The sequence below is a fragment of the Dermacentor variabilis genome, chromosome 4, assembly GCF_050947875.1.
Source record: "Dermacentor variabilis isolate Ectoservices chromosome 4, ASM5094787v1, whole genome shotgun sequence".
In the NCBI taxonomy this organism is placed as follows: domain Eukaryota; kingdom Metazoa; phylum Arthropoda; class Arachnida; order Ixodida; family Ixodidae; genus Dermacentor; species Dermacentor variabilis.
Genome location: NC_134571.1, coordinates 72,582,536 through 72,597,446, shown reverse-complemented (window position 1 = coordinate 72,597,446; position 14,911 = coordinate 72,582,536). Strand labels below are relative to the sequence as shown.

The 14,911-nt window shown below is 42.1% G+C and overlaps 1 protein-coding gene across 1 annotated transcript in view; it reads right to left on the bottom strand.

Annotated features, from left to right (window-relative positions):
• Positions 1-6,014: 6,014 nt before the first annotated feature.
• The window catches only part of Rab32 (RAS oncogene family member Rab32), a 36,060-nt gene continuing 27,163 nt past the window's right edge, over positions 6,015-14,911 (bottom strand). The window contains exons 5-6 of the mRNA XM_075689459.1: positions 14,531-14,674; positions 6,015-6,952 (exon numbers count right to left, since the gene is read on the bottom strand). Coding sequence (XP_075545574.1) covers positions 6,842-6,952; positions 14,531-14,674 — 255 coding nt within the window. The 3' untranslated portion in view covers positions 6,015-6,841. The remainder of the gene's footprint in view (positions 6,953-14,530; positions 14,675-14,911) is intronic.

Genomic DNA, 14,911 nt, shown 5'->3' with positions numbered 1-14,911 from the left:
TTATTGCAACGATTATTTGATGTAGGTGCGTCTCTCCAATGTCACTTCTACTGTACCATCTTTAAAAGGTGGAAACGCTGTTATGAGACAGCTGCAGGGCCAGTTTGAATGGAATTCATTGCCATTTACAGACATAGCAGTAGTAATCTAAGGCCTGAAATTTTTTGCAAGAATTGCGCACAACTAATAAGCGAAAAAAAAAAATATTTAAGTACAAAGTTTACAAATGCATAGCTCTGTAGCAAGAACAGACATTGCAGCTTTGTAAACTGTGCCTGTTACAGAATGTAAAGCATAGAGATTTGTTCAGTTCCGTTAATTTGACCCTGACGAGACCGACCAAACTGATTGAATTATCTGGCAGGTCAAATTAAACAAGATTCAGAAAAAAATGTAAAACACACTGCTGATTTATTTGGTTCATTCTATGTGTCCAAAGTAAAAAATTATGGCTCTCCCCTAATTGAGAGTAGACGTAAGCATGATATGGCTACCAACAAAGCAGATTGGTTGGAGATGATACTAGCCACAACCTTGAAGTGGGTATAGTACAATTTCGCTATGGCAGACCCCACCACAGCATACGAACCTGTTTTGAACTGAACCTCAAAGCAAGTGTCTCGGCCAAACAGGCATCGGCAGCGCGTTGGACGCTGCCAGCTTGGTCATGCAGTGTGGCGCAGAACTTGCGGACTGCTGGCGTTGAACAGGCAATCCTGTCACAGCGCCAAAAGATGACAATCAAGTGTATGGTGCCCTGTATCTGCATTTTGACCGTCTCCGTTAGAAGGGACAAATAAAATTTCAGCGTTACAGCTTGAGTGATATTGTGAACAAACATTGGGAAGAACTCTGAAGCAATATTTTTTGTAACTTGATGGGGCACTAACTAGCACATGTAATGCAGTCCTGCACAAAGGGTTGGGAGCTGGAGACTGCATTTTATGAAGTTTGGACTGGTGGCCTAGATGATCTTGTTTTGTTCTCGCAACTTGCCCGGATGTAACGGCTCTGGTTTTTGCCTCAAGGTCATTTGAAGGTCGCCAACAACGGGACATAAAAGCATCTCATCTTTAAAAACTCCTATAAAAATGACATTAAAGCTCGTAAACAAAACTTAGTGCATACCCATTTTTTAGCAAGGAAAATGCAAGTGGTGCAGATGCTAAATGCAAATTTCGCAAAGTGGTGCCCAGTTTCCTAAAGTAGGCTTTGTCGCAGCACAACTGTGTCATAAGGTCTCGAAGTCGGTTTTGGTTTGGTATCTGATTGCAAAGTGCAGGCAATTTAGGGCCCAATTTTCCTTGCTGAAAAAGCAAAGGCATGTGTTACAACGGTGTTCGCTTTCCTCTGGGGGAAAATAGGTGGGGCCATCTCCTCCGTTTCCGGTGAGCCTCCTCCCTTGCGAGCACCAAGGTCGCACACGCCATCGCCAAACAGATGCAAGTGTGAAGGCATCCTATACTCGGGGATGGGGGAACATTTGCAGCTCTCGAGCAAACCTTCCTCCCCGGTCCCCTTGGTGAGCTCCAAGAGGGCGTGCCACTTGACAAAAGCTTGATGTAGTGGTCACGTGATGCGCTTGCCATGCATGGCACAAGGAGGCGAACTTCTTCCTCTTGTGAATACCACTTTAGAATCGGGTAAATGCCGTAACCAGGCATTGTGCGCTATGGTTGTTGCTTGAATATCCTCCTATGGCAGGCCAAACATAGTTGTTTTCGATGTTTTTTTTTTTTCTTTTAATTGTGCAACACATTCAATGTCTTCTAGGCTCCACCGAGACAGGAGTTGCCGTTGAGATCACTATATGCGTCAGGTGCACGCGTGCTGACTAGTCAAGTTCGAGTCATCCGGCAAAGGCCAATTTTGGGATCGATATGAAAATATTTTGGGCTCATGTAAATGCAGGTGCTGCGCTGCACAGGACCTTCTTCCAGCATCCGAGTAGCAGAAAAATCGAATTAACTGGTCTACCGTACACGAGTTTAGAGCTTTGTAAAATTGTGACAATGTTTTCGAATATTTTGCACAAGTCCTAGTTGCAAATTAGTGGCATTCTTCAGAGCAGTGTATAGTACATTGATTTTCTTTTTCACTTTATATGTATTATTGATTGCAGTTTACAGAATTGAGATATCGGTTATTTCTTAGTTGCAGCGTTGTAAACTTTATACATTAGCGCTTTATTTTTTCGATCTTGCAGTTTTGAACAATTTCCTTTTTAGTTTGGTAGGCTGTATCAGGAGACAACCGCAGTGGGGTACATGGAATGACTTGTGCATGTTGCAGGTGATGTACGAGCACTAGGGTACAAAAATGATGTAACCAAATACACAAGTTACCCTTATTCACACATTAGAAAGATTACACCCCTAACTTAAGTTACAGCTAGTGGGGGGTCCTACGATCTAATTTTGCTCTTGAGCTCGCTTTCTAGTCATAATGGGCCTGCTTGTTTTGCGGAGGGTGTTTGGACACTGAAGTAGAGAAATGGTGCCCGAGACTGCCCTGCGCCACTTGATCCTGCCACACTCGTTGGGCAGACAGATGGTTGGTGCTCCTGCGCTTGTGCCGATTAGAGATTGGCAAGTTCTGCCATGGTCAAAGGACTTGCTTTCCCTCTGTCTTGCTGCCCAAGTCTCTTTGTGCCAGTTTTGAGCCCTATGTGTCGGAACAAAAGGAGCCATAGCCAAGCAAGCGTGAAATTGCTGCAACAAGTTGTATACTTGTAGGCCTTATAACTCATGCTCTGCACCAGTTCGAGTTTGATAAATTATACTGACAATGGCATAATAAGCCCTTTCGAACTTGAACATTCCTGCTTGGATGGATGAAAGTATTGCCGAGTAATGTCTCTCTACGCGAGGCTAGATTTAGCTCCGAGTGCGTCATGCATGGCATGAAAATGGCCCCATTTGTGTGCGAGAGACATACATGATTAAGTAATGGCATTTTTCCTCTACACAACGATGTGAAAGTAAGCAGTCTGGGTGGTGCAGTTACAATGATATAAGTGAAAACGCCACGATATGTTTTCATTACTTGCGGTTATTACTTGTAGCAAGCGATCCCCCTGACCAATTTTAAAGATGTTTCACGTTAAAATTACAGCCTAAATAAAAAGATCTCCTTGCTACAGTCACTAGACATTCACTTGAGCAACAAACCTCATCAACATCTGTTCAATTTCTTCGTTGACCAGGTATTTAGAACAAGAACTCAATCCTGTGCTAGAGCTTCCTCGTAATCTTGCAAAGCTTGGTTGTCTTACATGACTTAATGCTGTTGAGGTACCTTGATATAAGTTATTGATGCCATGTGTTTAATGGCCCTAGGTAAAATACTTCATGCAGGTAAAATGCTTCGCAAGTAAAATGCTTCATGCAAACAGGCTGTGGTTTTCAAAAGCAAGACTTCGTTTCTCAGGAGTTTGAGCTCTGAATGCGATTGCTGCCTGTTTTGAGGATTGCATGAAGCGTGGATGTCTAGTAAGGAGCAAAGATGCACCTCTTTCAAAAGGAAAATAGTTTCGTCTGCAACAAATTTGGAGATTAGAAAAAAAAGGGAAACAATGGAAAGCATGAATCAAAGCAATGCTGGCCACCACACCCGTGCTGCATGTTACGTTACCCCTTAGTGTTGAACAGTTTAGTTGTATTAGTACTGTATTTTTTTTTTACAGCGATATCTTTTATGGGCTCACTTCCCTGGCCATCTTGATGTTTGCTGGTTTTCTTCACTGTAATCCCAAAATCCTTTGTCAGAAAATTACAAAGACAAATTCTCATTGTGCCACAAGGATTTCAACTTGCAACCAACAGACTGGCTGTCCAGGATTCTACCAATTCTATTTCTCAGTCACTCAGCTGATGCTACAGCAGTGGAGAATGCTGATCCTGCAGGGAGAAGGCGATCGCGTTGGCAGCTGTCATCGTTGGCTAACGCCCGCTCAACATCTGTGTACTGGATAGAGCTGCCATCTGCACTTTGTGTTGTAGCACATCACCTTCCCAGTTGTGGAGGCTGTCCTAAACTTTTTTTTTTCTTCTACTTGTCATGACAGTGATCGAGCGTGTCTGGTGCATCGTCATTAGTCTTCTTCTAGTGCTTGGCTTCTTCTCACATTTCCTGGATGGCACTGGAGTCTGTTTAATTTTTTTCAAGGATAGCGCGAGGCCTAATAATGGTGTAGCCCAAATGTAAGTTTGAGAAATGCTGAACGAATCCAGCAGTAAGAAGGTAAAGTGTTGCTCTAGTAGAGACCAGTAGCTATGTCTGGATAGATCAAGAGGAGGAAGAAAAGCCAGAGTCCAGTTCATCACGGGGAGGCGCAACGTCCACTAACAAATCGACTCACTTCTTTTACTCCTCAAAACGAGATTGCTCAATCCCACCTGCGAATGTTCACTCCAACACACGCTGCATGAAACAGTCTAAAGCTTACTGCACATTATATTTCACCAGATATCATGTTGTTGCTTTGCGTTACGGTCAAACCTGATTTCTTCATCTATGGAATAAAGCTCTGTAGGGCAGCACATTTGCAGATCTTTGCAAATTGTCCATATGAAATATGTTGGCAAATGGCATAATGCTTGTGAAGGTGTAACCACAAATTGGAGGAAGACTGTCAGCAGTTACTCTTTTAAATGAGACCATGACATGAGCATGGCATTCAAAAAGGCAGACAGAAATGAAGATGCACTGGGAATTAGTGCGCCGACGAGCTGTGGCTGCCATGCTGTCCTCTCCAGGAGTTTTGCATTGCTGCTAAATGTGTTCTTAAGAATTGAATTGCAGCATTTAATAGTCTAAAGCAATACACAGGATATGAGAGACGCTGTTGGGGTGAGTCTTTAGATTTATGTTGATGACCTGTGGTTCTTTAATGTGCAACTAGAGTGTTTAGAGTGCTAGAGTGTTTTTGCGTTCTGCCCCCATTGGAATACAGCCACTGTGGCCAGGAATACGACAATCTCGTGCTCGGCAACAGAATGCCGTAGCCACTCATCCACCACTGCAGTGCTTCAAGCAGTTTTTCTGCACTTGCCAGTACGAATGTGTGCATCGAGGTAGCATATTCTAAAGTGAAGGCAACCAATTTAATTTGCTACTTTTCAGCTAGCATTTGCAGATGTGGATTCTTATCTTTCATGTGTCTTGAAAATGCTGGCAATTCACTTTTACACTGTCGTTCGAGAGCTTTCCACAGACACAATTTAACATAAATTTGGAATATTACTGCAGACTCTGTGATGACTGACATCTAAGATACTGGTGAGCTGTCTTGCCAACTTCTGCTGCTGATGATGCAATTGGGGCTGATATTCTATCGCTAGGCTTAAATGCATTGCCATTATGCGACATGCTTTCTGGTGGTGCCTACACAATATCGCAACTACTGCACAGGCAATCGTGATTCATGCTGTAGCTAGATAAAACCCTGAACTGCAACTCTGCACTCTATGTATGCCATTGTACAAAAGCTACAAGGACTGCACTAAGTATAATCTGCAGCACTAGTATGTACTGCGTCAGCATGCCCAACAACAGCACGTGCAGATGTTGCATCTCACTCTTCGTTGAGAAACGGGGCTAACAGCAACACAAAACTGCTGTCATTGCTGCTGCAACTTGACTGGATTAAATGGCAGCACTGAACACACTTATAGGGATAAGAGATCCACATGAAACCTTGGCTCCTGGCGCCATTTTTGATACTGAATAATATTAGCTAGCAGTAAAGGCTGGTAACTGGTCGGGTTAGAATTAGGACTATGGTAAAGCATGTAATAAATGTCGGTAGTGCATGCAGCAATACCAGTTTTATCACTGATGTGGATATGGTGACCTGAACCAAATATACATAGACACCAGTTGGCTCTATGCGAGTGTCATTCATGGATGACTGACGAGCAATGGTGCAGGTAATATCCGCCAGCTGTTTGCATGTGATGCTGTCTAGTTGCGTCACAGCTAACACTTCCATTGTGGATCCAGCGATGACCAAGTTTTGACTTGAACAAGATCTTTATTAATCACACATATGGCTTAACATGTATGTCAAATGCAGGTATAGTGATTTCATTCTGTCATGGGCTTTCTCATTGCATTCACATAAAAATTTTGAATTGCAAGGAGCAAATTCAAACTGTAGAAACTAAACAATCATGCAGTTTTATTGTACTGAACATAAGACAGCTGTTGATTAAGAAGTACGCTTGTAAAAGTGCTTTTTGCAGTGATTTTCTCAAATCAAAACAAATTCGCACCAGCGTTTTAATAAACATTCAGCAGATGGGAGAAACCTTTTGCTGTGACCTAACTGCATGAGTATCATGTCAACGCTGCTTAAAAATTTAGCATTTTATGTTTTTTGTCTTGATTGAACTAGAAACACAAAATAAGTGATGGATATGTGCTAGTTGAGTGTCACAGCGCTGCTTTGTTTTATACATGAGTAACAGCTACTTAATACAAAATGCTCTTCACTCCTATAGGGTTGTATGTCCAGAGCATACAAAAAATGTGTGATAAGCATTATTGACATATACCCGGCAAAAGAAAAAGCACTAGCTTTAAAAGGGTACTGTGAGCATTGTAAATTTTTGGCAATACTTGGCACACTAACATTTCTGATGGAGCACGTCACATTAGAAAGCTGAACAGCTTGAGTGTAGAAGTGACATTCAATGAACTTAAAACTAGCATTGTGTCGACCATACCTGTACAAGTGAGCAGAAAAGGCCATTGGAGAGGGGCATGCACCTTCTTTGCTCAATATAAACAACACTTCCATCTAGCTGTAAAAGCTTATTAAGACTATAGACATATAAAGTCAGCAGCATGTTCTTCGTGGCACAGACTGCCCCATTGGAGTCGACCCTGACAATGGGACTGATGCTTGCCCGGATTCATCCAAGTTTAGTGCCTTTTGGTTGTGGAGTATCTGCAAAAAATGGAATTGCCACGAAGTTTGCTTGCCAACTGAGGGAGATGTGCACACAACTACTTGCGTCATCATCATTAACCCAATAGAGTTATGTGATGCTCTCCAGTTATGCCTGTCCTACAATAACTGCTGTTGAGCTGCTTCTCCTTGTTCCTTTCTATCTATATATTTGTGTATTTCATCATTTTTTCCAGTTCTCTGCTGCCAACAATATTATTCTCATTTTTTTCTTTCTTTTCTTTACCTCAGAGTGAAAGACCAAACAATCAAGTCATAAATCAATCAAATGAAGACATGTTCATAAATAATGGCACCATGTCAAGCAAGCACCATACAGCCAATATATAAAGCCTGGGTTATCTCTGTTTCAATTAAGGGACCCACTAATCGTTTGTACAGTATGATAAATGTTTCATAGTTATACCCACAATTAAGTGGCTCCGTTACCAGTACACATATGCGATTAGAAGAATACTACACTGCAAGAATTAATCCTGTCGAAACAGGTCGTAGTTATAGGCAATGTTATTTTCTGGAGGCTGTATATGCCACAGAAACAGAAAGTGCTGCTTTAGTTTTGACTAGTCAGACGGAGCGAATTTTTCTAGACATCTAAGCATGTTTTGGATTTTTAACCATCGATGAAAATCTTAGTCTATCCTTTATAGGTAACAGCAGCTAAAAGTTGCTAAATTAAATAAACAAGCTCTATGATTTTTTTAAATTCATCGTAGACATTGCAGTCCTAATCTAATTTAAAGTTGTACACCACTTTTTCAAGTTAAAATTTTGCACTGTGAACTGGGTTATCATTCACAAGGAGGCTTCAGCAGTATCAAAGTGTGCATACACTAGCACAAGAAAGTAAAGCCCAACCAACCTTTGCCAGCACTGGCTGGCACTCATCTTAGCTCAGCAGATGCAAGCCCCAAACTTTATTTCAAATATATATATATATATATATATATATATATATATATATATATATATATATATATATATATATATATATATATATATTGACAGATCTCGTTTGCTGGTCAACCTAAGCCACGGAGTAAGACATTTAGGAGGTGAAACTCCCGTCAGCGCGAGCGAGCGCGGGCGACCAGATTAAGTCACAATTGTATGCGCCGACGGAGCCATATACAGTGGCGGCGCCATGCGGCGCGTCGTAGAAGCCACGGCGAAAAAAAAAAAATGCAGCGCCCGGGCACCGGCGCGCTCTCAACGGCGGTAATTTCTTTCCAGGCCGCCAGGCGCCGCCAGCACGATAACGGCTCTAAACGGCTCCGCGGGCTTGTGACCTTTTCTGGTCGCCGCAAACAGCGGAGTTTCCTCTCCTAATGTTTCTTGCTCCGTGACCTAAGCACATCGTGCTTGTTAGAAGACCAAGCAGCAGGTGGTACAACTTTCAATAGAGATATGAAACATAATTACTGTTCAAGATTATATAACTTCAAAGTAAAAAATTATAACACAAAAATAATAAATACTACGTTTTCCAGCCACGTAAGAATCCCAATAAAAAAATCACATATTACAATAAACAGTTGAATACCACTTCCTCACATTTTTCATCATTTTACCTTTTGAATTGATATCATACAGTGTTGTATCAAGTTCATTAAAAATATCAGGGACATAATACTTTCTTTCTTGTTTTCTTTCCATAGTTTGTTAACACCCTTGGCTTAAAATACCTTTCTGTTTTTCGTAACGCAACATCCTTTTTTACCAATACTTTAAAAGAAATTGAATAATAATAGCGTGTTACAACCACATACTTAAATAGCTCCTGTACTGGAAGTACTCCTAGAATGTTATACTTTTCTTTTCTGTCTGATTGTTCTAGTCCGGTTCCATAAGTTATGCTATTGACAATTCATCTGACTGCGTTATCAATCGCTTGCTTTTTATAGTCAGAACATGTACCATATAACGTTATACCATATGTAATTACCGATTCTGCTAATGCCTTATATATAGTAACTCTTAGGTTAATAGGCGTTTTCCTGCGCAGACTATACATCATGGCCGCGACAGCTCTTAGCTTTCCACAAACGTGTTTGACATGGTTATTCCAGGTTAGATGCTGATCAAAAAAATTCCTAAATACTTGACCACACGCTCAAACTGTAATGGTTGACAAATACATGCGTTGCAATGTGGAGCGTGCAGATATGCATTCATGTTAAATGAAAGCACCTTATGTGGATTACTGAAGCAGATTAGTTTAGTTTTTTGATGATATATAAAAATTGAATTATGTGCGAACCAGTCTACGATTTCTGATATGTCCCTTTGGAAGATTTGACATTCCGAGTTATAGTAACTCATTTGTAGCGCTATCGCAATGTCATCAGCGTACTGAAAAAGTTTTGATTTCAGTGGTAGGAGGCCGAGATCTGAGACATTTATATTAAAGAGTATGGGCCCTAGCGTGCTTCCTTGGGGCACACCACACTTTATTAATTTGAAATTGCTGTAGCTATCATCTAGTTTAACGCATTGTAGTCGATCAGTAAAATAATTTAGAAAAAAATTATAGAAGTGACCTCTGAATCCTAGATTCTTTAGCTTGTTGAGTAATATCTTATGTACTACTGTGTCAAAAGCCTTTGATAGGTCTAAAAATAGGGCTAAGACTACATTATTATTTTCTTTTGATGTACTGATATAGTCAGAGAATTCTTCAAGCAGATTAATTGTGTTTTTATTCTTTGTGAAACCAGACTGTGCCATGTTATTCAGCGAATACTTTTCACAGAATGACTGCACTACAAAGACCAAATATTTTTCCATTATATGCGCTATTGTGGAAAATATCGCTATCGGTCTGTAATTTGCGCAGTCACTTCTCTTTCCGTTTTTGTAGACAGGTCTTACGATTGAAATTTTTAGTTCTTTGGGTATTATGCCCGTTTCGAAAATTCCGTTTAGAATCTTTAAAAGTACTTGTTTGAGTCTGTGAAAGTTGAAGCACAAATCTCGAGGGTGGATTTTATCAAACCCTGGTGGTTTGAACTTTGCCATGCCTTGAATTATCGTCCAAAGATCAACTTCGGTCATCGCTGGAAGATAAGCTGAATGCGTGCATGTGCGTTTCGGCTCGTATTCTAAATGTTGGTCACTCTCCGTTTTTTTTCAGCTTCTCTGCTGCAGCAATAAAAGTTTCATTAAATTTATTGCACAGCATCTGTATGTTTTCATTTGGGAAATTTGTTTTTATGGTATCAATCGACGCTAGCTCGTTTGGATCTGCCCATTAATTCGTTTGCCGTAGTCCAAGTCTTTTTCACATCGGTTTTGCATTCCGAAAATCGGCGCATCAAATATTTCCTTTTTGCAGGCGTAACTTAGCTGTCACCGCGCTTCGTAAAGTTCGAAATTCCACTCCGTGTTTTTCGTTGCCTGGTTCTTTTCTGCACCTTTGCCATGCTTTGTCTTTTTGAAAGAATAATATCACTCGTAATCCATTTCGTATTGGGATTTCTTTGCTTGATTGTTATGATTTTAGGAGACTTTACGTATATCGTCCTAAAGGTTTCAACAAATTTGGCATATAAACTGGCTTGGTCTAAATGTAAAAGTGAAATCCAATCTGTGTCCTTTATGTACATGTCAACTTTTGCGTTGTCTATAATTTGTTTTTTGTTCTTACTTCGCAATGCTCTGCATCATTGTCAGACATGACTACAAGTGGTATAAAGTAATGATCTGCTAGTTTGACTTTAATTACGCCGCTTGTATAGCGCTGCTGTCCGAGCCGAACAACAATATGATCAATGCAGGTTTTCGTTACTCTTGAACCCAAATATTCCTCTCTAGTGTATTCATTAATTACATTGACCAGTCCATATTCTGCTAGTAAATTAAGATAATCTGTCGCCGCTTTCCTAGACACTTGCGTTATGTCGATATTCAAATCCCCTACCAATATAAGCTGCTTCTCATTCATATATTTCTTCAACAGAGAGTTTAACTCCTCTAGGAATAAATCTGTGTTCATGTTGGGAGGCCTGTATATCGAACATATGGTGTAGGTCACATCTACTTTACTTAGGGTGACAATAATAACTTCTGCATAATCAAAAGCTACTTCGAGCCTATTAAAAACCCAGTTATCTTTCTCAAATACAAGAACTCCTCCTCCTCTTCGATTTTCTCGGCATAAAGCAATCTGTGAGTAACCCCTGAGCGTGTATCTACCTTGTTTACTTGCATTCAGATTAATCTCGGTAATCACAATTACATTGATGTTAAGGAGTCTCGTGCGCAAGTATGCGCATAATTGATCCCAATTTTTCTTTGTGCTGCGCACATTTATGTGTACTAAGCCAAGTTCTCGTTACATTTTGTTGTCAGCTAGGGTATTTGTAACGTGGAAGTCCCAATCATGAAAAGAACTGAACGAGGCCATCTAGGACATTTTTGCAAGATCATTCTCAGTGGTAATGCTTATCACACTCGCGCCTTCCACCTTTTTAACTAGATTCTTGCCGTTTCGTGTCCAGACAAACTTATAGTCGAGCTCTTTGGCAAGTTTTCTGCATTTCCAAAAAAGTTCTTTCTGCGTTTTCGTTAAGTTTTCATTGATGAAAATTTTGTTTTTGTTGGAGGACGTTTTTCTTTGACAGCCACAAGTCTCGCGTTGCTTGTTCTGTAAACCTGACGATTATAGGAGCGATTTTGTCCTTCTGTGCCTTCAATCTGTGTACCCCTTCCAAAGAGTGCCTTTCAGGCAAGGGGACATCAAGCTTGCCGCTAAAATCCACCAAGACCTGGTACAGATCCTGACCTTCTGTGTGTGGAACACCGTGTACTTTGACATTTTTCCTTCTTGAGTACTGCTCAGCACTTTCAACACATTCTCTAAGCTTTGAGATTTCATTGTCTTTCTTCTTTAAATTTTTTTCCAGTTCTTCTGTGGTTTTCTTTCGTTTTATTGCCATGGCAAATAGATGGACGCTCTAGGCGCATTTCCGACATAGTCGTCGCCATGATGTTTCATATAAAGCCCAGGTGCGATAACATCGTGGCCGCGCGCCGTATGCTGTATGTGCGAGTGAGAGCTTGCGAGAGTGCGCCGACGACGGTGGTGGCTCGATTTCGCGCGCGCAAGGTAGGAATGCGGGAAGGAAGCGCGCTGTCTTCCATCGCGCGCAAGGCACCGCGGGTGTTGGAAACGGGGGGAGGGGGGGGGTTCTAATCCGGCGGCGGCTGCGTATGCGCAGCTGAGCGCGCTGCTATTTCTAGGTCTAGATTGTAGGTAAGCCGAGGGCTGATAACTTCGTGTGCGCTGTATTCTTGCCGCTTATACTCCGTTGCAGACATCAGGAGCAACGCTGTGGAGGCTAGAGAGGTTTTTTCGCAATGGCTGCGTCCAGTCCTACAAATAGTTTGATGTTCTTGATGGAAATTGTGCGAAACTGTTCTTTCTATGGGCTGAGTATAGAATGAAAAAAAAGTGGTAATTCTTAGAAACAAACAAACTGTGGCATACGACTGTCTAATGCGTTGTATTAGATTAATTTCTTTTTCATTGCGTTTCTTTTCGGGGTTATTTTTTATTGGCAGCCCATGGCAGCAGCCTCACGTGCACGCTCGCGCGAGCGAACGCCGTCAGCGCGCAGCGAAGCATAGATGGAACGCGCGGAGTGATACATATTCGTCACCGAACTTCTTGCGTAGCTTCCACAGCGTTGCACCTGATGTCTGAAACGGAATATAGTTCCGAGTTGAAGCGAGGCAGCACGAAGGTCAATTTGCTCGCTGATGCTGCGGCGCTTCCTCATGCCAGCGTTTTGACAGCGAGTCAACGCGGTCACCGAGTGAGATCTGTTCATGCTTGCCTGTGCTCGCGTGTCACCATGCTTGTTAATTTAAGTTAGTAAGCGAATGTTTACCAGTTTACACGGCAGATAAATCTGCTACACTTAATTACTTCGTATAGTCGTCTAATAATTTGTTATCGCAATTGATGCTCCGCCTTTCGGGCGAATCTGCGATTTTTTTCTTTTTTGCATAATCACAGTCATCTACATGTTCTCATGATTTCGTACAAAGTTGCAACCCTTGGGCAAAAATGTATAAACCACTGGCTCGCCGAAAAATCTGAATTTCTTTGTAATTCAGATGCACAAACCAAATTTGACAAGTACACTGGAAAGGGGAAAGACCGCAGTGCTATGTTTGGAATGCAGTCCTCAGTTTCAAGTTAATTTCATAGGCGGAAAAAAAATCGGCTTTACCATGGAATCCCACGTCTGTATACATTTGCTCAGGGGAGTACATCTAGCCTCTTTCTAGTGACCTGAACCTGATATTTCACACTTCTAATTAACGGCCGCACAATGAGAGGAGCAGGCATATATGAATCGACTGCCATCCTTTAAGTACCCTGGTATTAGAAAGCTTACAAAAAGAACAAGAAGATAGCTCCACCTACTGAAACGTCGGCCAGCCTGTCTGGGGTACTTTATTCCTGATTATACAACTTTTATCCCCCAGTGTCATCATCTTCCCACTCCCATCCTGGCTCTAAAGCGTAAAAAGATTGTTTCTTAAAGGGCCCCTCACCAGGCCACAAAGCAAATTTCGCTTATATGCTGGAAGTTGTTACGTGTCCTCTAGAGAGCGTTCTGCCGCAAAAGTTTTTCCAATCGGTTCCATTATTAGCCGAGATAGAAATATTTCAGTGACGCGTGAACCCATGATTTCACGCGGCGAGCGCCACTGCCAAGAGAGACACTCTCTCCACTCCCATACCGGAGCTCAAGAAACGCGTGTCGCATACGTCACAGGCCCCGTCTTCATTTTTTTTCTTTACTCTCGCTTTTTTGAGGCGCGGCGCACTCGCTGACGGCGTCGTGCGCGAGCTGTTGCGATTGTCTCGTTTCGCGCAGCGCACGATTTTGCGCTCTATGCACAAGGTTACCCGACTAGCGGTATAAGTCAGTGCCAACGAATACTGAGGCAGACACAAGCGGTTCATAGAGCAATATCGCGCGCTGGAACACGGTAGAAAATGACATAGTTTCGGTGTCTGCGCGCGCGACTGCACATGGGAACAAGCAGACGAAACGGAAGTAAATCTCTCTTGCGGCGGTGCGAAGCAAAACAAGAACACGCAGACATTCGGTTTGTGTGTTTTGTTATTTCTCTAAACTTTAATTCGTCTATTAAAGCAACACATTACACAAACAACAGACGCCTTGAATAATTCTTGAGGTCACGTGTCACTACGAGCGACGTCACAGTGAAAGCACGTAGGCGCACTAGCACGTGTACATCACCCTCCGGTTTGGAGCACGGCGGCCGCGAGGAGAAGGGTTAACGGCGTTCGGTTTGAAAGTTCCGATCTCGCTGCGCGTAGCGAAGCAATATTTAGCAGACACGATCGTTAGCGCGCATCGTATGCTCTGCGCATGTCAGCTCAAAATGGGCAGACCTGGTAAGGGGCCCTTTAAGCACAGGCTGCTCATACGCAAGTTGCTCTGGTGAGCGTGTGCGTGTGTATTTCTCCCTCTATTAACCACACAAATCATTGTCAAGCAATCAAATAGCACCTACCTGTGTTATTAGGAACCTGGCTGCCTCCTCAATGTTGAGGTTTTCCTTGGCCGAAGTGAGAAACCATCCACCAAAGTTGTTCTCCCTGCAGAATTCATTCATGGCGGCTGGGTTGTTTACCATGCCTTCTTTGGACATGTCGCACTGCAAGTGAAATCCACATGAAGAGAGAAATGCTTGGAAACGTACCACTTGCATGCAGAAAAAATGCAACAAGGGAAAGACGGGAGAAAGCTTTATGCTTTATGAATCATTTTAGTAGGTAATAATAATAATGTTTGGGGTTTTACGTGCCAAAACCACTTTCTGATTATGAGGCACGCCGTAGTGGAGGACTCCGGAAATTTTGACCACCTGGGGTTCTTTAACGTGCACCTAAAT